At 36.1% G+C, this 22,785-nt stretch overlaps 1 protein-coding gene across 3 annotated transcripts in view; it reads right to left on the bottom strand.

Moving 5' to 3' along the window:
• Positions 1-1,406: 1,406 nt before the first annotated feature.
• Positions 1,407-22,785, bottom strand: part of LOC128987605 (histone PARylation factor 1-like) — a 41,910-nt gene continuing 20,531 nt past the window's right edge. For all 3 annotated transcript variants that reach the window (XM_054408550.1, XM_054408547.1, XM_054408549.1), the window contains 4 exons: positions 22,120-22,283; positions 8,056-8,288; positions 3,751-4,004; positions 1,407-1,629 (listed from right to left, as the gene is read on the bottom strand). In XM_054408550.1, coding sequence (XP_054264525.1) covers positions 1,582-1,629; positions 3,751-4,004; positions 8,056-8,288; positions 22,120-22,283 — 699 coding nt within the window. In that variant the 3' untranslated portion in view covers positions 1,407-1,581. The remainder of the gene's footprint in view (positions 1,630-3,750; positions 4,005-8,055; positions 8,289-22,119; positions 22,284-22,785) is intronic.

Raw genomic sequence — 22,785 nt, 5'->3', positions numbered from 1 at the left:
TCGTCTGCTCGGGTTCGAATCCCGTCCTGTGTGGCAAATAATTGGTGACCTGTGTGTTTGTAGCGATATACTACAACCACTGGGGCATAGTGAGTTGTTCATAATCCTTGGTTTAGACATACACCTCGAAATCATCGGATTGGGCGAATCTTTTAGCTAAGTGGTTGTTAGTGTATCCTGTGAACATGCAGGTCACCAATGGCCGTTTTGCTATTTTTTTTTTAAATAACCTTCCTCTCTATATCCCTTAGAGATTTTTTAAAACAACGATATATCGTTTCATAGCACTGAAAGGGTTAAACAGTGCAAAAGTTAGAATGCTTACAAGATGATTAAAATTACTTTTGATAGCTTTTTATTTGCAGTTCAAACTACTTATGTAATATATGTTTGGATTAGGCATTAAAATCTTTATTTTTATTCTTTCAAACAAAGAATTTAATGGACATGTTTACATATTTAATATAATTTATGTTCATCCCATTCGCTTTATTATCATTTTTTTCACACTTTTAGAATACTACCACACATCCTGTTGGTTTACCCAGAGATAGCTGCTACTTATCTTTTCATCTATAACTTACATTGAATACTGCAACTATGAACTAATAGGGAGTAGTCTACACTTCGCCCTATTGTAAAATCTAAATCGTTTTCCAATAACTGTTTCATGTGTGGTTATATTTGAGTGTCCTGATGGTATTGGAATTTAAAAATTTTTAACTCGACCTAAACTCACACTTGATCCTAAAATTCCTTGAACAAAGTTAAGTGGTCTCTTAATCTCCAAGACTTCTCAAACACATAAATAAAATAATGTAGAAGAGGATAAACTATTCATAATTTTTAAGGACGGATTGCACTACGTCAAATTTTAAGTCAGTGTCACAATATCCCATATTAAATAAATGACTGTTGCTTGACATACAAATCTCTTACTGTCTTTATTGCAGACTAACATAATCGAACCTTGCTCCGTATGCACCAGCTATAGACGTCGTAAACATCACTGAGCAATTGGACGTTGTACAACTGGCTTAACAGTGGCTTTGGTCGTGATACTACTAAGTTTTAAAAAAGTATAAAGTGCACTGTTGCACGATGACCAATCCCATGACGTCCAAAGCTCGAGCAACAGTCATATATTTTATGTTGGACGTTGTGCAACATTCCCATTTCTAAAATCAGAATTTTTTAAATTGCCAAATAACTTCCAAGTTGTAAGCGTTTTATAATGTAATAGGCCTAGTTCATTTTTACAAGGAAATGTAAAAAAACTCAATTTGCAAAATTTAGAGCATTGTGTAAATTTTTGGATTACATATTGAGATCTACTGCCTTTATTCAAATTGTTACTCAGATGTGGAATATGGTTCAGGTAGTAGTAGATCATAAAATGTGCAAGTTTTTATTTCTTTATTACAAAATTGAAAACAGAACTTAGATCTAATTTTTTTTTAAATAAGTTAAATAATACACGACCAAATTATAATCCGTACATTTACTTGTGCAGAAGAAAATACTGATAAATTATTCATATTTGTGGAACACTTTAAATAAGAATATTTTAAACTGCTGATACTAGAGAATGCTCAATTTGTTTCCTTTCCTCCTGTCTTCAAGGTGAGCCTATAACATAAAGAAGCAAATTACATACCGGTACATGATACCTATTTACTTACTCGATTCTTTACTAAAATCCAGACAGACAAAATGACATAATCTCGTCAAATTATTTTGAGGGGAAATATTGACCGACTCTAAAGGAACTGAGATAACAGCCTGAAAATTGAATGCCAAAATGTATATAATCGCATTATTACGTAATTTGTATTTTATTGTGTAGCAAAATATAACAAGACGGAGAAGGAGATAATAATAATAAAAAGATATATTTGTTAATGAGGTTTTTCTTTTTTTTCAGCAAAACCAGCGGAAGGCTCTTAAGCCTGGTTTACACGGATCGAGTATGTCAGACGAGTTATTCGGCCCAGTTACTAGGCCCAGTTGTTGATTTGTTCAACTCGCCCAGTACTTGACTAGACTGTCTACACGCATTCCTATTTCGAACAGCGACAGTGTAGGCACAGAGAAGTAATTTTTATAATTTCTCTGTGGTGTAGGGTATTCCGTATACCATAGCTTTCATGTTAAATGTTGTTTGAGTTTCAAGAGTTTAATGCTGAATTTATAAATTAATTAAATCACTGAATTAGATTATTAGAATTAAAACTGAATCATCCATTAAATTCAGGGGTTGATTAAAAGTTTTGTTTTTGCAAATACGATAGACCAAAGTGGAAGGTGATATTCTAAAAGAATAAGATTTGTTACAAATTACTATACCGGTTCTGCATTTCTTTAAAATAAAATATAATGGCAACCGAAAGTTGCCTCCAAATAAAAAAATGTGAAAACACCGTTATCAACGTATTTCTGATAGAAAACATTTTTAGGGAGTAAGCTTTCTTACAACCCACTGATTAATAAAATCGTTCCAGTAGAACTGTAGATCTTAAGTTGTTCAACAATTTTGAAAACTGAATTTTATAAGAGAGAGTAGAATTACGAACAGCAAGACAATGCAACACAGGGCCAACTGTTCAACTGAACCATTGAGTATTGAGGGTGATTAGGCATACACTAATGAACTAACCCCAAAAATACTGATCGTTGCGATCGATTCATTGTCAGCGACCACAAAATTAAAAAAATATTTTTATTCTGTGGTCGCTGGACTCACTTGATAGCAGTAAACAGATGTTTTGCGGGCAAATCGTGGTGGTGGGGGTAGCTACTGGGCCGAGCAACTCGGTTTTCAACTAAATCACTCGACTCGCTCTCAACTGACCTCTTTTTATCAACTCGCCCGTTACTCGACTCGGCTGCATGTCTACACCAAGCGAGTTAATGAGCGAGTGGCAACTCGCACACTGACTCGCCCGCCGTACTCGACCCGTGTAAACCAGGCTTTATAGCTATAGAAAATGTACAGCTGATATCCCCTACTTCAGCTGATTCATTTATTACTAAGGGAGAAAAAACTTCTTTAGCCGCGCAACACAAGTACTCAAGTACACCATTGCAGGATGAAGACAGCCATTTTTATTGCAGTCTTACGAAAAACTTTCAAACAACTACAATATTTGAAAAAGTGTAAAAAGAAAAAACCTATAAATAAATCTGAGGGTTATATTTTTTATTATCTGACTTACGGGAGGTATAAATGAGGCAAAGGTAACATGTACTTAAACAGAGAGCACACGGAAGCTACTTCCAGCCTCTTCTTCCATGATGCGACCTCTAGAAGGTTAATACAATGCTGTTGAAAGCCCGTTTCTATCGTGTCTAGTTCACGAGATATGAGCAACGTTTTAGAACCCGCCTCCGCGCTACTTTCCCCCCTCCCCTCAAGTTGTGCCCCTGATGTGAGGGTGACAACATGGGTTTTTGTCATCTCCAAGATGCCTCCAACAATAATCAATAGTCAAAATGCGTTACACTATCGGTGCATACCCAAGTTTTACAAGTCTGTACTTTTACAATAGAAGATTTATTCGTTCATTAAAAAGTTAAAGAGGGAGAAGTTGGTATTGCTATAACCAGCCGATCTCTAGTTGTTGATCATGTTATGTTATGATTTTTTTAGAATAAACACAATCTTGTTTGAAATTGATTATTTAATTACATTTCTGATTACAGACATATTTCTATAGTAACTTACATGCACTGTAAAGATATGAAACATACCTGTATGATAGCAGCAAACTGTGGCCTCTGCAGCAGGTTGTACGTAGTGGGCAGCAGCTGCAGAATGCTGCGGTGAAGCAGTTCATTGCCGTAGCTGAAGAGGTCCAGTCCCAGTTCTAAGCAAGTACCGAAGTCACACTCGTCATTAGCAATGTTGGCAAAAGTCATTACTGGTTGGAGCTGTTCCCAATATTTTGTCCTCTCCTCTTCACTTTTGCTCTCCACAATACCTTTCAAGATCTTCTTAATTGTGACTATGAAAATGCACAAAAATGTTCAATAGTTATATATTCTATTATTAAGAGTTAATTCTTAGCCTAGCTAAGAAAATTAATGTGAAGATTTAAATAATCTATAAAAGCTATCAAATATTTGAAATTTTGAGAAAACCGTAAGCTTGCCCCACATCAATCAACCGCATGCTTAAATGAAAGGTCTTGATGTGAAACTTCCTAGAAAAATATCGGTTTTTCTATAAACCCTCTCCTAAGGGCAGCAACCTCAATTAAAGGGGAAAACTTATTTATGAACATTTAAAATAATAAGATGCATCAGCCATTAGATTTGTTTTTGTTTAAGTTTGTTTGTTTACTTTTTCTGGAGTTAACCTTTTGATTATACCATAGATTACTATATTGCATCAAGAGAAGTTACAGTATGCTTTTCTTACAATGTGAATGTGCGATAGTGTTCAAACCTTTGAATTCTGTTTCAATTGTTCACTTATTATTTCAGTTTTATATCATTTAAAAACACAGCAACTGATGTTGCAGACAAATGTTATGTATCTAATTAAGTGGTACAAGAACCATAGAGTTTAGGGGGAGCCTTATGTGTTCTGACTGGGAAAAAAACACATTTGTAGAATATTTTTTCTTATGACATGGACATTGATCAAAGTAATTCACATCAAGAACAAGTGCTAAATCATTCAGCAGTTTGCACTGGACGAGGCAGTGAAGAATCAACAAATCTTCTATTCTTTCTTTCCCCGTGGCGAGACACAGGCAGAACAACTAGTGACTATATAGCCAGTTTAATTATTTATTAACTTATAACATCAAATTACATTAATTTGAAAGGTGAATAGTCAAATGTACTTAAATCTAAATGTCTTGGATTAAGTTCAAGCAATTGCAAAGTATTATAGGAGTTATTTCAAATAATGAATAGCCAATCATAAAGAAACATTGTTTTGAAATCTAAATCTATAAAAGAGGAAGTATGTATGTATGTATATATGTATGTTGCCTATAGACTCTGAAACCGCTCGACAGATCGTAATGAAATTTCAGGTATTATTAAGCATTATTCAAGGATGGTTTGTGTAAAGTTTGGTGCAGATCCGTCAAAATGACTCCGCCCCAGAGGTTTTTGAGGGGTCCGATGTTAGACATTTGGATCTAAAATGTTTGCAAATAAATATAATTTAAAAAGCAGATGTTTACTTTCACCATCTGTTTTGTAGTTTTGAATAATACACACAAGCTGTGCAACGGAACCAGACTGACGATTAAAAAAATTACACAAAACTTGATCGAAGCATCAGTGGTAAGTTCAAAGGAAAAATAGTCTTCATCACCAGAATACTAATTCCAAATTACCCTTTGAATTCAAGCTACTACAACTTCCTTTGTGTCTTGCTTTCACAATCATCATTAATAAGGCTTAACCCTCCGAGTGTCCTTGTTTTTGGCCTTAATGTCTGCCTATTTTTTGCTCATTTGCAAGGTTTTATTAAAACGGATCTGAGAAGCTTGAAAACAATGTTAATTATACTGTTCTATATACCATTTTGTTTGGAAAATCATGGGCTTCAATATTATACATAGAACATAAGGAACATTTGTTTAAAACAAATTTTTAGGTAAAAAGTTCCCGCTCAATGAAATTGTATAAATTGTAGACCTATAAATATTTGAAAATAGCCACTTTGTTCTAAATTTTATGAGGATTACAAATATATAATAATATAAGGAAGTAGATTTGCAAATAAATAAGTTATGGGCAAAAAACAGATTTCAGTACATAGCGTTTAGCTAAGAATGCATAGCCTAACCATAGCTAGGAATCTGGCTGATAATTTACATCAATGTCACTATCTACTTCTTCAGGATCATCAACCAGCCCTTCAAAATCACTTAAATCTTCTTATAATGCACCACGTATATCACTACTTTTGATTTTTAACACTAAAACAATGATAAACGTAATAAAACACATCAGTCATCGGTCCGAGGGTAACCTAGCTGTTTACAAATACGCACGTCAGCTGTCTGCTACAATTACGATCGGCTCGGAGAACATAAAGCGCTTAGAGACAGACCTCTGGAGAAAGCTTAGAATCTAACGAAAAGAACGATACCTAACTCGATCCAGTTCAATCCGATTTTGTCAGTCATAGAGCCGTCGCCGTAAACAGTGTTTGTGAGTCACTGCAGCGACACAAAACACTACACAAAGGCATCCCTGAGGAAAGGCATCCACTACACAAAGGAGGGGGTTAAGGGCATCCCTGACTATCGCTGGTTTAAATTTAGAAAGTGCATGCTTTTCACACGGACAGCTGTACATTGCGTGCTCACATTATGGTACACCTAAAACTTATATGTTTATACACCTAATGAAAAAACCAACAAAAACATTGTGTATCTACTGGCATTAAAGTAAAATAAAATATTCTATTATTGTTCTTGGTATATTTTTAATTATTTATCGTAATTTACAACAATTCTGTGAACCAAGTGCCCTGCTGGCATATATCTGTAGTCTGTACGGCAGAGGTGCAAGGTTTGGACTAACCTAAGAAGGTTCACTGCTGTCTATTTTTTTTTTCATTATTAATGAAGTAAGTACTTAGAACATATGCCATATGTGTGTGTTCTGCATTCAATTTGTACAAACAGCAGATGTGCAATATGTGCAAGCTCTGCCACTCAGGGACTAAGCATTGCATGCTATGCGCTATAGAGATCTCAATTTTTAAATTTACAATCCTGGTTATTTTGTCTGATCGCTGTCTTTCTTTTATTTTTTTGGTTATTTTATAATGAAGGAATCCCCAAACAGGCTTTTTCTCCCAATAACTTGCACAAAAAAAATTTAAATCATCTAGGTATAATTTTTAGGTTTCTTTATTATGTTAATATTGTTGTGACTAAGCCAGTGTTTTTTCCTCTTGGTCAGTCTGACATGTGGCACATTTAGTTTAAAAGAATATTATATCAATTTCTTTATCATGTATTGTATTGTGCATTATCTTGTAATTTTAGTAATACTAATGACATAAGTCCCTAAAAAGCTCAAATGTAAAACAAATTATTGTGATCTTTAAACAAACTCAGAATCAAATTATCCATGTGTCAGGATGGATCCCAGTACAACATATCTTCGTCAAATATGAGAAAGCAAAAACAGGTGTGTTGAGATAAGCTTAGTTATTGGTCAAAACCGCTAATATTTGTATTACTGGGAGAAAATAAATATTCTCATTCTAATTGTTATGTTATTTGACACGTTGCAGACTACACTGAGATTCAGTGTGTGGACAACAACACACAACGTGTCAGAGCCATGCACGCGTAGTGTGTGGGCTGCTTTACGCTTTGTAGCTCTTTGGCAGCAGAAGCCTTATTATCGTTCTTGGTTCCTTTTAAAATTATGGTAATATCCTCAGCATATTGATAGATGGGTGAGTTTGTGGCCTTGCAAAGATCATTCACATAAAAAGACAAGGGCCAAGAATGGATCCCTGAGGTACAATTGCGACGTTGAGTGTAAAATACTATCTATAGACAAGCAAACTACAACAGTTTTATTGTTCTCCATAAGAATAACATGTAAATTTTTAAATATATATAGTTTCTTTTGTAATTTTCTCTGTAACCTTTAATTGTACCATAATGCTTCAATATAGAAAGTTGTTGGAATAAAGATGGCTTTTTAAATAATGTTAATACTACATCGTTATTTTTTATGTGTTATTGCAACTAAGGACTAATTTACTATAGGTTTGCTGCTAAGTATTTTTAGGCTATTATTTAGTGTGATAATGGTTTTTTTATGAGGGGGTGGTTAGTAGGTGATTTTTTATTAATTTTCTGAGAAATTATTTAGATAGGCTTATGGTATTCTTTATCATACACTCAAAGAAAGCAAATTACTAAACTATTAACCTATGTCTGTACTAGTGGGAAAATATCTGACTAAAATTAATTAATATAATGAATGTCATTAGCATGTATCATTGAAAATTTTATGAATACTTAGATAAGCTGTAAATTAAACTTAAGAAATATGGCCTACCGTTTGAAGCAGCCAGTTCCCTGTAACCGACATCATTTTTCTTGTCAACAGGGACAACAATTCCTGCATTATGAAATGTTTTTGCAACAACCTTGCGAGCCCTTGCCTCCATCTGCTTATTAGTTTTATCTAGACAAAACCCTTCCTTGTTTGTCCATTCCTTTAAAATCTTCTGGTATTTTGGAATTTTCATTCTTGAAAATGGATCAGCTTTTAGCTCTTCTAAATAAGCACTGAAACATAGTTGAAAAGATAAAACCCTATTGTTATTTATTTTTGTTGAAGTCTATTGTTGTTCACCTGTCATTGATAGTTGTCGAAATGGAAATAATGACCTTTCCTTTTATTGCGTGTCACTTAGAATGATATTAGGATTCAATCAAACTGTCCCATTGTTAAGGCAATTGTGTTGTTAGATATAGTAATTTTTACGTTACCTATTGAATTAATATTGTTCGCGCCAAAACGGCAAGTGTCTTCCCCGCCCCTAGGCTTCGGAGGTGTGAGTGACACAGGTCAATAAGGCACCAACATTCGGTCGTGTTGGATGTCATTTTCAAGTATTTCAATTTCATTCATTTATCATATCACAATCAAGTTTACATTACACGTTTCAAGTTGTCATTTATTCATTTTCATTTATACAGTAGCATTATCATCACTTTTCAATAAACAGTGTTTTACTCCATGTGCAGTCTTATATTTCAGCTCCATAAAACCAAGTTCATTACATAACATTTATTACATATTTCATTACATTCAGTGCGTCAGCACAAATCGCGGTGCGTACAAATATTTAGGCAAATTTGTATGAATCAATCATACAGTGTAATTGGACATTGTTCAATTGGCATCTGCTTCCATTCCATTCAGGGCATCTGCTCAATTTTGAAAATGCCTTGCTTAATGAAATGTTCAGATACAGTCATGTTTTGATCATGGGTGATTTCAACACTGACTTACTATCGTCGACTCATAACTTTGAACACAGACAGCTGACTACTTTGTTTGAATCATATAACCTAACTGTACTTCCACTCGATCCCACACATCATGTTGCCAATTCTGATACCCTCTTGGATCTAATCGTAGTGTCCAATCATCAAGATATCATTCACCATGGGCAGCTTCCAGTCCCTTCAATATCCAAACATGACCTTATTTTCTGTGTGTACTCAATCAAATCTCCTAAGCCCAAAGCAAAGCTTACTAGGTGGCGTTCGCAGAGGCATCCACAAAATTGAGCGGAGTCATCAAGGGTTCATATTATATTGTTTTTGTCTTACTGCAGTAAAAACAGTATTTTTTCATGCATGCGCTGCGGGTCTAAAGTAGCATTTTTAATATTTAGGGAGTAAAAATCGTTTTTAGCCTATATGGAGTAAAAATCAGCTGTTGTCAACTCTGTTGTAAATTTCGATTGTAAACGATTGCATGTATCGAAAATATGTATCGATTTGTGCTTCGTAATCATTTTTAACATATTACAGTCTACAGTCTCTTCCCGTAGCATTTTAGCATTGCAGATACATTAATCCATTCCCAAACTCAACACTGCTCACATTTACTACTTCCTTCACCACACCCTACGTCGTGGACCTGTTTCCCTCTCTTCCCATAGCATTTTAGGATTGCAGATACATTAATGTAATTGCCAAAGACAGTTCCCACACTCTGCGCTGTTAGCCTTACTACTTCCTTCACCATTTACTACGTCATTGGCCTGTTTCCTTCCTTTCTCATAGCATTTAAGTATTACAAATTCACTTATCCATCTGCTCAAACGGTTCCCCCACTCTGCACTGCCAGCCTTTACTACTTCCTTCACCACTTACGTCGTGGACCTGTATTCATCGCTTTCCATAGCATTTTAGTATTTTAGATACGTTAATCTAATTGCAACAAACATCCCCACTGTCCGTACTGCTAGACTTTACTACTTCTTTCACAATTTCCTATGTCTTGGGCATGCTTCCATCCCTTCTCATAGCATTTCAGCATTGCAAATACATTAAAACTGCTACAAACGGTTTCCAGTTCCCACACTCCACACTGCTCACCTTACTACTTCCTTCACCTCTTCCTACGTCGCGGACCTGTTTCCCTCTCTTCCCATAGCATTTTAAGATTGCAGATACCTGAATCTAATCGTCATAAACAGATCCCACACTCCGAACAGCTCGCCTTTACTACTTCCTTCGCCACTTCCCACATCGCGGACCTGTTTTCCTCCCTTCCCATAGCATTTTAGGATTGCAGATACCCTTATCTTATCGTCATAAACAGTTCCCACACTCCGGACAGCTCGCTTTGACTACTTCCTTCACCACTTCCTACGTCACGGGCCTGTTTCCCTCCCTTTCCCATAGCATTTTTGATTGCCCATACCCTTATCTAATCGTCATAATAGTTCCAACACTCCGGACAGCTCGCCTTGACTACTTCCTTCACCACTTCCTACGTCGCGGACCTGTTTCCCTCCCTTCCCATTGCACTTAAAGATTGCAGATACCTTAATCTAATCGTCATAAACAGTTCCCGCACTCCGGACTACTCGCCTTGACTACTTCCTTCACCACTTCCTACGTCGAGGACCTGTTTTCCTCCCTTCCCATAGCATTTTAGGATTGCAAATACCTTAATCTAATCGTCATAAACAGTTCCCACACTCCGGACAGCTCACCTTGACTACTTCCTTCATCACCTCCTACGTCGCGGACCTGTTTTCCTCCCTTCCCGTAGCATTTTAGGTTTGCTGATACCTTAATCTAATTGTCATAAACATTTCCAACACTCCGGACAACTCGCCTAGACTACTTCCTTCACCCCTTCCTATGTCGCGGACCTATTTTCCTCCCTTTCCATAGCATTTTAGGATTGCAAATACCTTAATCTAATCATCATAAACAGTTCCCACGCTCCAGACAGCTCGCCTTGACTACTTCCTTCACCACTTCTTACGTCACGGACCTGTTTCCCTCCCTTCCCATAGCATTTTAGGATTGCCCATACCCTTATCTAATCGCCATAAACAGTTCCCTCACTCCTGACAGCTCGCCTTGACTACTTCCTTCACCACTTCTTACGTCGCGGACCTCTTTCCCTCCCTTCCCATAGCATTTTAGGATTGCCCATACCCTTATCTTATCGTCATAAACAGTTCCCACACTCCGGACAGCTCGCTTTGACTACTTCCTTCACCACTTCCTACGTCACGGGCCTGTTTCCCTCCCTTTCCCGTAGCATTTTTGATTGCCCATACCCTTATCTAATCGTCATAATAGTTCCAACACTCCGGACAGCTCGCCTTGACTACTTCCTTCACCACTTCCTACGTCGCGGACCTGTTTCCCTCCCTTCCCATTGCACTTAAAGATTGCAGATACCTTAATCTAATCGTCATAAACAGTTCCCGCACTCCGGACTACTCGCCTTGACTACTTCCTTCACCACTTCCTACGTCGCGGACCTGTTTTCCTCCCTTCCCATAGCATTTTAGGATTGCAGATACCCTAATCTTATCGTCATAAACAGTCCCCACACTCCGGACTGCTCGCATTTACTACTTCCTTCATATCACTTCCTACGTCACGGACCTGTTTCCCTCTATTCCCATAGCATTTTATGATTGCCTTTACTACTTCCTTCACTACTTCCTACGTCACGGACCTGTTTCCTTCCCTTCCCATAGCATTTTAGGATTGCAGATACCTTAATGTATTCGTCATAAACAGATCCTAGACTTCGCACTGCTACCCTTGACTACAATGTATCGAGTAATCTTAAGTATAATCTTTGCTCAATATTAACAAGTGATGTTTTTCCTTTTGTACTGTATTTGTAATTTCCTAGTATACTGTGGGTAGTTGGCTTATTATGAACACATGCTAAAACTTCAAATCTTTTGTTTACTTTTTACTTGTTATTTAATTCAGCCAACATGGTTACCTAGCAACCCATAAGACTAATGTTAAGAAAATGTGATTTTCAGTTTCATTTTTCTACGGATTCCTGAGAGACTTTTTTAACGCCATATAGATGTTGGCACTCACCGATATGGTCTTTATCACCATGCAAAATTTGAAAACGATTGATTCAGCCGTCTAGGAGGAGTTTGCGTATTACGAAATGCATAAAAGTCGACGTATAAGAGCTTCGCTCGCTTCGCTCGCTCCGCTCAATTAAATATCGGGATCTTAAAAATATGAATGTTGCACAATTCATGTTAGACGTTCAACAAACTCCGTGGCACTTCATTCAAAATTTAAATTCCGTCGATGAAATGATTCATGAGCTAAATTCTTCCATATTAAATCTCTTTGACAAACATGCTCCCATCCTAACAAAGCGCGTGACAAAAAGAAGGCCTGTTCCATGGATGACCCCTGAAATCAAAGGTTTGATGGCTAAACGTGATAGCTTAGGTAGAAGAGCTAGGCACTCCAACAATATCGAAATAAAACAACAATATTGTAATCTTCGTAATCGAGTTAAACAGCTTTTGCAAAATTCCAAACTCAGATACATTCATTCACTTTTTGAAAATCAAAAACAGCCATCGAGAGTTTTATGGCGTAAAGTGAAAAGTCTTGGGCTTGGGAAACAATTTGATTCTCAACCGGTACACATCCCTCTAAATGAGTTAAATGTTTACTTTTCTTCTAGCAGTCAAAATACCAATCAGCACAAAGTCAATAGTTACTTGAATGAATTAGTCAACTCTCCAACCCCGCACCTGGGATATCCCGAGTTTAATTTCAAACCAGTTATTCAGTCTGATGTTTTGATGGCCATTCGCAGAATCCGAAGCAATGCTGTCGGTTCTGATGGGATACCTATCCGCTTTATCAAAGACATCCTCTACGCAATCCTTCCTACTATCACGTTCATTTTTAATGCATCTTTGAGGCACTGTTCTTTCCCTTCATTTTGGAAGTCTGCCATTGTCCGTCCCCTAAAAAAGATCTCAGCACCAACTCTGGTTGGGGATTTCAGGCCGATAAGTATTTTGCCCGCTCTATCTAAAGGCCTAGAAAGGATCGTTCACTGTCAAATCACTGAATTCATCACTGAAAATAACATTCTATCTGACTATCAATCTGGTTTCAGATCAGCGCACAGTACAGAAACAGCACTCCTTCGAGTGACTGAAGACATTAGACTTGCTATGGAGCGTCGACAGGGAACGATTCTAACTCTGTTTGATTTTTCCAAAGCATTTGACTGTGTTAATCATGACTTGCTGGTGCAGAAATTAAGGGCAATAGGGTTTTCCCAGAATTCTCTTAAATGGCTGAGATCTTATCTGTCAGATAGGCAGCAATGTGTGGAGGTTGGTGACACAAGATCAGACTGGATGACTGTTACATGCGGTGTGCCCCAAGGATCAATCCTTGGACCACTGCTCTTTGTACTGTACGTCAACGACATAAACTCGACCTTGACCAACTGTAAACACCACATGTACGCTGACGACTTACAAATCTATGACTATTTTACTGCAAACAACGAAAATGACTGTGTCAGAAGGATCAATGAAGACGTCAACCGAATAGTTACTTGGACTGAGAATCATGGACTGAGACTAAATCACGAAAAGACAAAACCGATTGTAATCTGCCACCCTCGACTTCGCCCTTCAATTGACTTAGACTCAATAAACCCAATCACAGTCAGTGGCAAAGCACTGCCCTACTATGACAATGTAAAGAATCTTGGTATATCTTTCAACTCTTCACTTACTTGGGACACAGCAGTTACGGACACACGAAAAAAGGTTTTTGCCTCCATACATTCACTGAAAAGATTGCAGAACTTTTTGCCACAACACACAAAACTTCATTTGATCAAATCACTTGTACTGCCCCACTTCAGTTACTGCAACTCATTGATCAATGACATGACTGTGATTCAGGCGGATATGCTCCAGCGGTCTCAGAATTACGCTTTGAGATTTGTCTATGGTCTGCGACGTATGGAGCATATCACGCCATACTACATTGAGTCAAACATCTTGAAACTAAATTATCAAAGATCCATCAAAATTTTGTCATTAGTCTTTTTAATTTTGAAATCAGGCTCCCCGAAATATTTTACATCAGATTTTAAATTTGTGTCTCAAGGTAGTTCACGAATTTCTCGTTCTTCTTCGATCACATTGCGTATACCTCATCATGTGACCACCGCTTATGACAGGGCTTTTGTTTTTACCGCTTGCCGTCTTTGGAACAGCCTACCCCTACACATTAGATCCCTTGATAAACGTTCCCAGTTTGTGGCGGCACTAAAAAATCTCTACTTTGAGCAAATGGTCTCGGCTGGCGTGTCTTAGGGCTTCTGCGTCTTTGCGCAATTACTGGTGCGTATGCGTGTGAGAGTGTGAAAGTTTTTTCTTTTGTATATTCTATTAATTTATAATAATTACTATTTTTTGTTTAATTAGTTAATTAGTTAAATAAATTGAATTTATGTTAACTTGTACTTGATGTGTTAAATATGTATTTTTATATTAGATTAAGATATGTCATTGTATTTTTATTTATTTTGATGAAATGAGGGAATAATATACATAAAATACTTTATTAATAATTGATGTAAAAAGGAAAGATATTAAAACATTAACACTTCAAACTGTGAACATATTAGAACAACATAATAATATAATCAAGCAGCTGATATTAAAAGACACATTAAAAAGATATTTGATTACATAGCATTAAGCAAAGCTATACTATATAAAATCCTCAACATTCCCCCTTAATCAAACATCTTATTTAATCTGAGTCTTTAAGTCCCAAGTCCGTCACAAAGTTATTAAATTTTTCACGTGACAATGATTTGGTTAAAACATCAGCCGTCATATTTTCAGTTGGCAAATACTTAATTTCAATTAACTTCTTTTGTACAGCTTCTCTTATGAAGTGATGTCTAACATCAATATGCTTCGTGCGATTATGAGCTTGAGTGTTTTGAATAAACTTCTGAGCACTTTGATTGTCATTATACAGTACAACAGTGTAGAGCTTGTCACTTATCTCACTTAAGAAGTTTTTCATAAAACACACCTCTTTAGTTACATCACTCATTGCTAAATATTCCGCTTCCGTACTGGATAAAGCAACAGTACGTTGTTTCCTTGATTCCCAAGAAACTGCACATCCTCCAGCTTTCAAGACAAAACCAGTTGTCGATCTTCTATCAATTGTGTTTCCAGCCCAATCTGCGTCAACATATGCTTCCAAATTGAAGTTATTGGTAGATTTGAATGTAAGTGCATATTTTCTAGTCCCAACTAGATATCTCAGTACACGCTTTGCTGCAATCCAATGACTTTTATCATGACATGTGTTGAACTGACTTAAATAGTTTGTAGCATACGATTTATCAGGCCTTGTACACACTGAAAGATATAGAAGTCCACCAATCAGCTGTTGATAAGGATAATTGGATTTCTCTTCATTAGAAACATTTTCAAGCTTTAAGTTAACTGCCATTGGTGTAGATGCAGGTTTTGCTTCTGTCATGTTAAAACGCTGCAAAAGATTTGTCACATAGCTACTTTGTGAGAGTGATATGGTTCTCTCTTTACGGTTTCGAGTCACTTTCATACCTAGACAGTTGGTAACAGGTCCTAGAACTTTAGTTTCAAAAGTTTTTTGAAGAGCTGTTATTAGATTTCGTTTTTCAACTTTATCATTAGTGAAAATAAAAAAATCATCCACATACAAAGCTAGAATTGTTAACCCACTTTTCTGTTTCTTCATGTAAACACACTGTTCACATTTAGATTGTTTGTAGTTTAACTTCGTCAAAAATTCATGAACAGTTTTATTCCAAGATCTACTTGCCTGTTTCAGTCCATAAATACTCTTTTTTAAGAGACAAACTTTATTTTCTCCCTTTTCAAAACCAGTAGGTTGTTCCATGTAGATAGTTTCTTCTAAAGAACCATTCAAAAATGCTGTAGTTATATCAATATGATCAATATCCATGTCAAGTTCATTTCCAATAGAAAACAATAATCTAATCGTTGAATACCGCACAACAGGTGAGAAAGTCTCTGTAAAATCAACACCATATTCTTGGCTAAAACCTTTGGCAACAAGACGTGCTTTGAACTTATCAAGATCACCATCAGCATTTTTCTTAACTTTATAAACCCACTTGCATTTAACCACATTTTCAGTCTTAGGACGATCAACCAACTCCCAAACATTGTTCTTAATCAGAGAATTATACTCTTCATCCATGGCATTCATCCATTCTTCTTTGAAATTGTTTTCAATTGCCTCATTGAAAGTTTGTGGTTCTGCGAAAACATCAACAGCTTGATATGAAACGAAGTCGTTCATCCATAATGGTTTTCTGCGATCACGTTCAGGTCTTTTATCTTCAATCAAAGAATTTCCTTCTTCCAAAACTTGCTGTTCTAGATAAGAATTTTCATTTACTGAAACTTCCTGTTCACTTTCACTGTTAGAATGAACAAGATTTTCTTCGTTGTCAACACATGTTATATCATTGTTTGGTTCTTCCACAAGTTCAGTTGTGCTACTGTTTATAACAGTGTACTCAACTTGTTGACTTTCATTTTTCAGGTCATCATTCACATCAGAGGTATGACATTGGTCTTCTACAAAAACAACATCACGTGCTTTTATAATAGAATAAGGTTTCTTAGGATCAATTAGTCTGTAGCCTTTGGAATGTTCACAATATCCAACCATAATACAAGGCTTTGCTTTTGTGTCAAGTTTCTTTCTGTAACATTTGGGAATATAAACATAAGCTTTACAGCCAAAAACCCGTAAGTGACTTAGATCAACCTTTGAACCAGTCCAAACTTCCTCTGGTGTTGCATCCTTTAAAGCTGCTGTAGGACTACGATTCTTCAAATAGATAGCTGTGTTTATAGCTTCTCCCCAATATCGTTTTACTAAACCTGAATCTTGAAGTAAACATCTTGTCTTTTCCACTAGTGTTCGGTTAACACGTTCACTTACACCATTTTGCTCTGGAGTGTGAGGTATAGTGGTCTCATGAACAATGCCATTTAAACGTAGAAAATCTGCAAATTGTTTGTTAACATACTCACCCTTGCCATTATCAGTTCTCAAGCGCTTAATTTTAAAGCCAGTTTGATTTTCTACTTCCATTTTGAAGTCTTTGAACTTACTTAAAACCTCATTTTTGTGTTTAAGTAAATAACCAAAAGTTTTTCTTGAGAGATCATCGGTGAATGTTAAAAGATAAAGAGATCCACCCCAACTTTTAACTGACATAGGTCCACATAAGTCTGAATGAATTAGCTCAAGTAATGAAGTAGCTCTGATACTTTGACCTTTAGGAAAAGATTTTCTCGTTATCTTACCTTCAATACATGCGGTACAAGTATTCTCCTTTTCTGATTTTGAATAATTTACTCCATTAACTAAACCATTTCTTAGTAAATCCATTCCTTTATGACTTAGATGGCCTAATCTACGGTGCCACGTACCTTTGGTAGCAACTGTAAGAGCAGCTGATGAATCAAATTCAGAGTGACCATTCAACTCTGTTGGCTCAATTAAGTTTAGTTTATATACACCACCGTCATTCACAGCAGAAATATCACTATTTCCCTCTATTCGACAGTCATTTTCTGAATAAATTCTGCACGAATCTTGATCAAAAACTACTATTTTACCTTTTTCTGTAATTTTATTTACAGACAACAAATTAGTAGCAAGTTCTGGTATGTATAAAACATCCTTAACAGTAACTTTATTAGAATTTTCTATATAAAGTTCAATATCACCAACACAATTACTTGTAAGTTTTGCATTATTGGCCACCAAAACTTCCTTCTTTTCAAACTTACCATTTTTCACCATTTGATTACTCATATGAGTTGTACAACCTGAATCAATTACCCAATCATTATAATCAACTTTGGATTCATAAGATTTTATATTTTCAGCATGGAAAACAGTTGTAAGCAACACATTGTCATTTTCTTTGTGTTTCCCAACATAATTTGCCTTAGATCTGTGCTGAGAATTATTGCCAAGATTAGGACAGTTATGCTTAATATGACCAGGTTGGTTACAAAGATGACAAATAATTTTCTTTTTCTTTGGTGTAAACTTACCTTTTGAATCTTTCAACTTCTCAATTTTCTTGGCATAAGAATGTTTAACCCTTAGAGTGCCAGGTGAGAAATAAAAGTAACGCTCAAAAAATGCGGATGATTCTTCCCGAAGGTCGCGCTAAAAATGCCGAGCGCGATCTGGCGATTTTTAGGTTAAAATTTCGTAAAAATCGAATTTTCGATATTTCGACCAACGAAAATCGATGTATCGCATCTAGTAACTTTCGACTCAATGTTAATATATGGGTTAAAAGAATCCCAGTATCCATTCAGTTGTTATGACAACTGTTCGATCATTACGAAACGTCCGGTCAGCCGGACATTGGCACTTTTGGCTCGTTCTAAAAACGTCCGGTCGGTCGGACGTCGGCACTTTTGGCTCGTTTTAAAAACGTCCGGTTCCCCGGACGTTGGCACTCAAAGGGTTAATTGCCAAAGCTGATTCACTGCCAGTTGAAGTATTTTCAGACCTCCTAAAATCCTCTTGTAAGAGACGAGTTTTAACAAAGTCACTTGAGACAGTTGTTTGAGTAACTTCAATACCCATAATAAGTGGTTCATATTCTGAAGGTAAACCACCAAGAAGTAGCATTGCAACTTCTTCATCACCAACAATGTGATTTATGTCAGCTAACTGTTGAACTAAGGACAAAGTTCCATTTACATAGTCTGCCATTGTGCTAAAATCTTCCAATTTAGTTCTAAGTAAACGTCTTAAAAGACTTAGTCTTCTAACCAAACTTTTGTTTTCAAAAGCATTCTGGAGATTATCCCAAGCTTCTTTAGCAGTGTTAGCATTCCTAACATAAGGATAACAAGTAGGCAAAACATTTAAACAAATTTTTGCAAGAGCCTTTTGATCTCTGTTTTTATCTTTAATTTCAGTATCATCAGATACACAATCCCAAAGTCCATCAATTATTAAGGCCATTTTCATTGAAAACTTCCAATTGTTATAATTTGAAACACCCTCTAGACGTTCAACATTACTATTTCCTCCCATTATAATATTTGTCATACTAGACAATCCTGTATTACTTGAGGTAGGTGTAATAGTAGGAGTTGTATTAGTGTTTTCTTGTGTAGTTTCCATTTTAGGTCAAACAACATAAAAATTCAGTTCAAGAAATTAGGTAACAAAATATTGTTCATAAGCCTAGAAATCTTACCAAACACAATCAGTCCAGAATTCTTCATTTTAATGTAATTTTATACATATTCAAAATGAATTATATCAAAAACGTCTTCTGGGCCCGTAACCTGATGAAATGAGGGAATAATATACATAAAATACTTTATTAATAATTGATGTAAAAAGGAAAGATATTAAAACATTAACACTTCAAACTGTGAACATATTAGAACAACATAATAATATAATCAAGCAGCTGATATTAAAAGACACATTAAAAAGATATTTGATTACATAGCATTAAGCAAAGCAATACTATATAAAATCCTCAACATATTTATATTTAAGTTTGTCAGGTTAAGTGTAAGAGAGGGCCATGTGGCCCTAACTTTGCCTGGTAAAATAAAGAATTTTTTCATTTTCATTTTTTCATTGTTTCTGCTGCTTTCAGTTTTGTAATATTTTGTACTATATTGGTGTATTGCCCTTGGTAAATAAATTAAATAAATACAGTAGAGTCCGGGTTAACCGAGGCACCTCTTAAAAATTTAAAAATTAGGTCCAATCTGAGGTTAACAGATATTGGTAAAAGTCGGCAGCAGTTGGAAGAAGTCGGGAGCAACCAGCAGCCGTCGGAAGCGAGCATCAAACATCGAGTATTCGGCCAAAGTCAAGAGTGTTCGTGATTTGAACAGTTTGATTTGCTTCCCACCATTTTGTAGTTAGTTTTACTGCCACACCATAGTTGGTTTTGCTTAGTTGTCAACACCGTAGTGAGTGACGTTGAAGAAAGGTACTGGTACGTTGTGAGATGTCCCTTCTATTTCTAAGCACATGATGAGTGATAAATGGAATGGTGTGCTGTTGTTTAAATTGAAACTAAATTGAATGCAATTAAACATCTTGACAATGTAAAGTCTATTAAGAAAGGGGGCCTAAGCATCTAGGAGTTCGGTAAGTAACCGTGGGAGACTGGCGGTGTAAAAGATCTAAAATTGAAGGGTGGGTTTCTCATAGCAGTAGTTTTGACAACATTTCAAGTAGGAAAACTATGAAAAAATGTGAATATGAAAAGATATCTGAGGCTTTGTTTATATGTTCTCTCAAATGAGGTCACTGGGTCGTCCATAAAATGGACCAATCATCCCAGCCAAAGCAGCAGCATTTCAAAAACAGTTCAAAGATGGCGATGAAACTTTTTTACTGCTAGTATAGGGTGGCTAGACCGATGGAAGAAGAGGTTTGGGATAAGACTGTTAGATATTAGCTGAGAAAAAAAATGGAAACCCTGATATTGAAACATGGTCTTACCTCAGAACATATATTTAATTGCGATGAAACAGGCCTAAATTACCGAATGTTACTATCTAAATTGTTAGCAGCTAGAGATGAGCACTCAGCACCTGGATATATAATGGATAGGGTTACTATTCTGGGATGTTACAATGCATCCGGAAGTTTGAAATTGAAACCGATGGTTATTGGTAAAGAAAAAACCCTGGAGCTTTCAAAAACCTTAACATTAAATGCATACCAGTGTTGTACGAAAGTCAAAAAAATGCTTGGACTGATAGTCAAATTTTTAAGCAGTGGGTTTTCAACCATTTGATACCAAGAATCAAGAATACCTATTGTAGAAGGATTTTTAAAGAAAAAGAATCTCCCACACAAGGCGGTATTGCTTCTAGGCAACGCCCGCTCACACCCTCACTCTGACAATCTGGTAAGTGGAGACATTAAGGCAATATTCTTGCCACCTAATGTTACTTCGCTAATTCAGCCGCATGATCAAGGTGCTCTTGAAACGTTCAAGAGAAACTATCGAAAAATACTGTTGACCTTCTTGATTGAACAGTTGGACAAAGGAAACATTGTTCCGGTAACTCAGAGAGCAATAACTATCAAAAATGTTTCTTCATGGGTCACCGAGGCATGGGACAATTGGACAGATAACAGTCAGGGAATCATATAGGAAGCTTTTTGGGGAAAAACAGAAAAACGTTCCTCTATTGACGAACTAAAAACTGTCAAAACCAATGTCTGTTAAACTTTCCCTGTTAACCAAGTTTTTTTAGCCGAGTTGCCTTTGGTCCCAATTACCTCGGATAAGCAGGACTCTACTGTAAATTAATAAACCATTTTTAAATTATTATATAAATATAGTTGTGTACATTTATTCCCACATTCATATTCTATGATGTAAGCTCCACCCTAAACCATTTTACACATTCCTCCAGTCTAAGCCTAGAGGGTTGCGGCATCAAAACATAGATAAAATCCATTAGTGATTGACAGGATTCAAACCCATGACCTAATGCCCACACTCTACCACTAGATCAACTTGCTCCCCTAACTACTGTTGTCTGCCCAACCTGTTGCAACCAACTCTCTATTCAGTTAGATAGGTAGCCTACATATTTTTGAGCATCACACAACTTTTTGAAATAAGGAGAACGCAATCCTTGTCACGACAGTCCATTTCACGCACATAAAAAATAAAAATAAAAAAATAAATAAAACAGACTAAAGTTTTCCAACAGTCTCTCAACGTTTACGTGAGAAAAGAAGGGTTACCTTGAAAATGCTGCACATTGACATTGGTACCTACCCTATTTTGTCGGAAATAGAAAACTTTAGTCTGATACTTCATTTTTCAATTTTAGCGAATTTGCATATTATAGGGAATAAACAATTATTGTAGGTATCATGTTAAGACCTAGGCTGATTTGCTTTTTATCATTATTATTTTTATAACAAAATTCTAATAGATCAGTTAGTTATTGATCTTTACTCTAGTACTTACTTGAAAGCTGCAAATAAGTTTGGTCCCATAACTTTTAGTTCACCATTCTTCTCAGGGTTTTTACTGTTAAGTGAGTTGTTGACAACAAATACTGGCAATTCTTTTGGATCATCTCTGTAGTATCCAATGTGGTAGCAGGATGGGAGTGTGCTCGCCAAAACTGTCTGAAAATGTTCTTTAACATAAATCTAACCAAGAACCTAGAAATGTATTTTTTTTTTATTCATATATTGTTACGAGTTGCTATAGCCGTGCTTCACCACAGGGGAAGTACTCACATGGCCGGTTCTAGATATTTTTCTAGCAAAAGCAAACAATAATCTTGCACCCCCCTGAAAAATTTATATAGTAAGGACAATCTCTGGATGAATTAAAATACGTCCAAAACATGTGAACGTCTGCCTGACGAGTCCAAGTATACGAAAGAACCCATTCGTTATTATTTGTAGTTATTTTTATTTGAGAATAATAATTATAAATCAAGTAGTTGGTATTATGTGCAAGAGTCTCACCTTACGATGCATGATTTGCCAAACTCCTCCAAGATACAAATATATTTAAATTCAGTTAAGGGGTTCCGATTCTATAGGCAACTAAGTACTGTATAGTATACAGGGTGGAATGAGGTTAGCGTTAAAAATGTTTATGTGTTAAACTTACTTAGTA

Source organism: Macrosteles quadrilineatus, unplaced genomic scaffold (assembly GCF_028750875.1).
Source record: "Macrosteles quadrilineatus isolate MER2022 unplaced genomic scaffold, UCM_ALF_1.0 Scaffold_2__2_contigs__length_208266976, whole genome shotgun sequence".
Classification (NCBI taxonomy): Eukaryota; Metazoa; Arthropoda; class Insecta; order Hemiptera; family Cicadellidae; genus Macrosteles; species Macrosteles quadrilineatus.
This window is presented reverse-complemented; position numbering and strand designations above follow the sequence as displayed.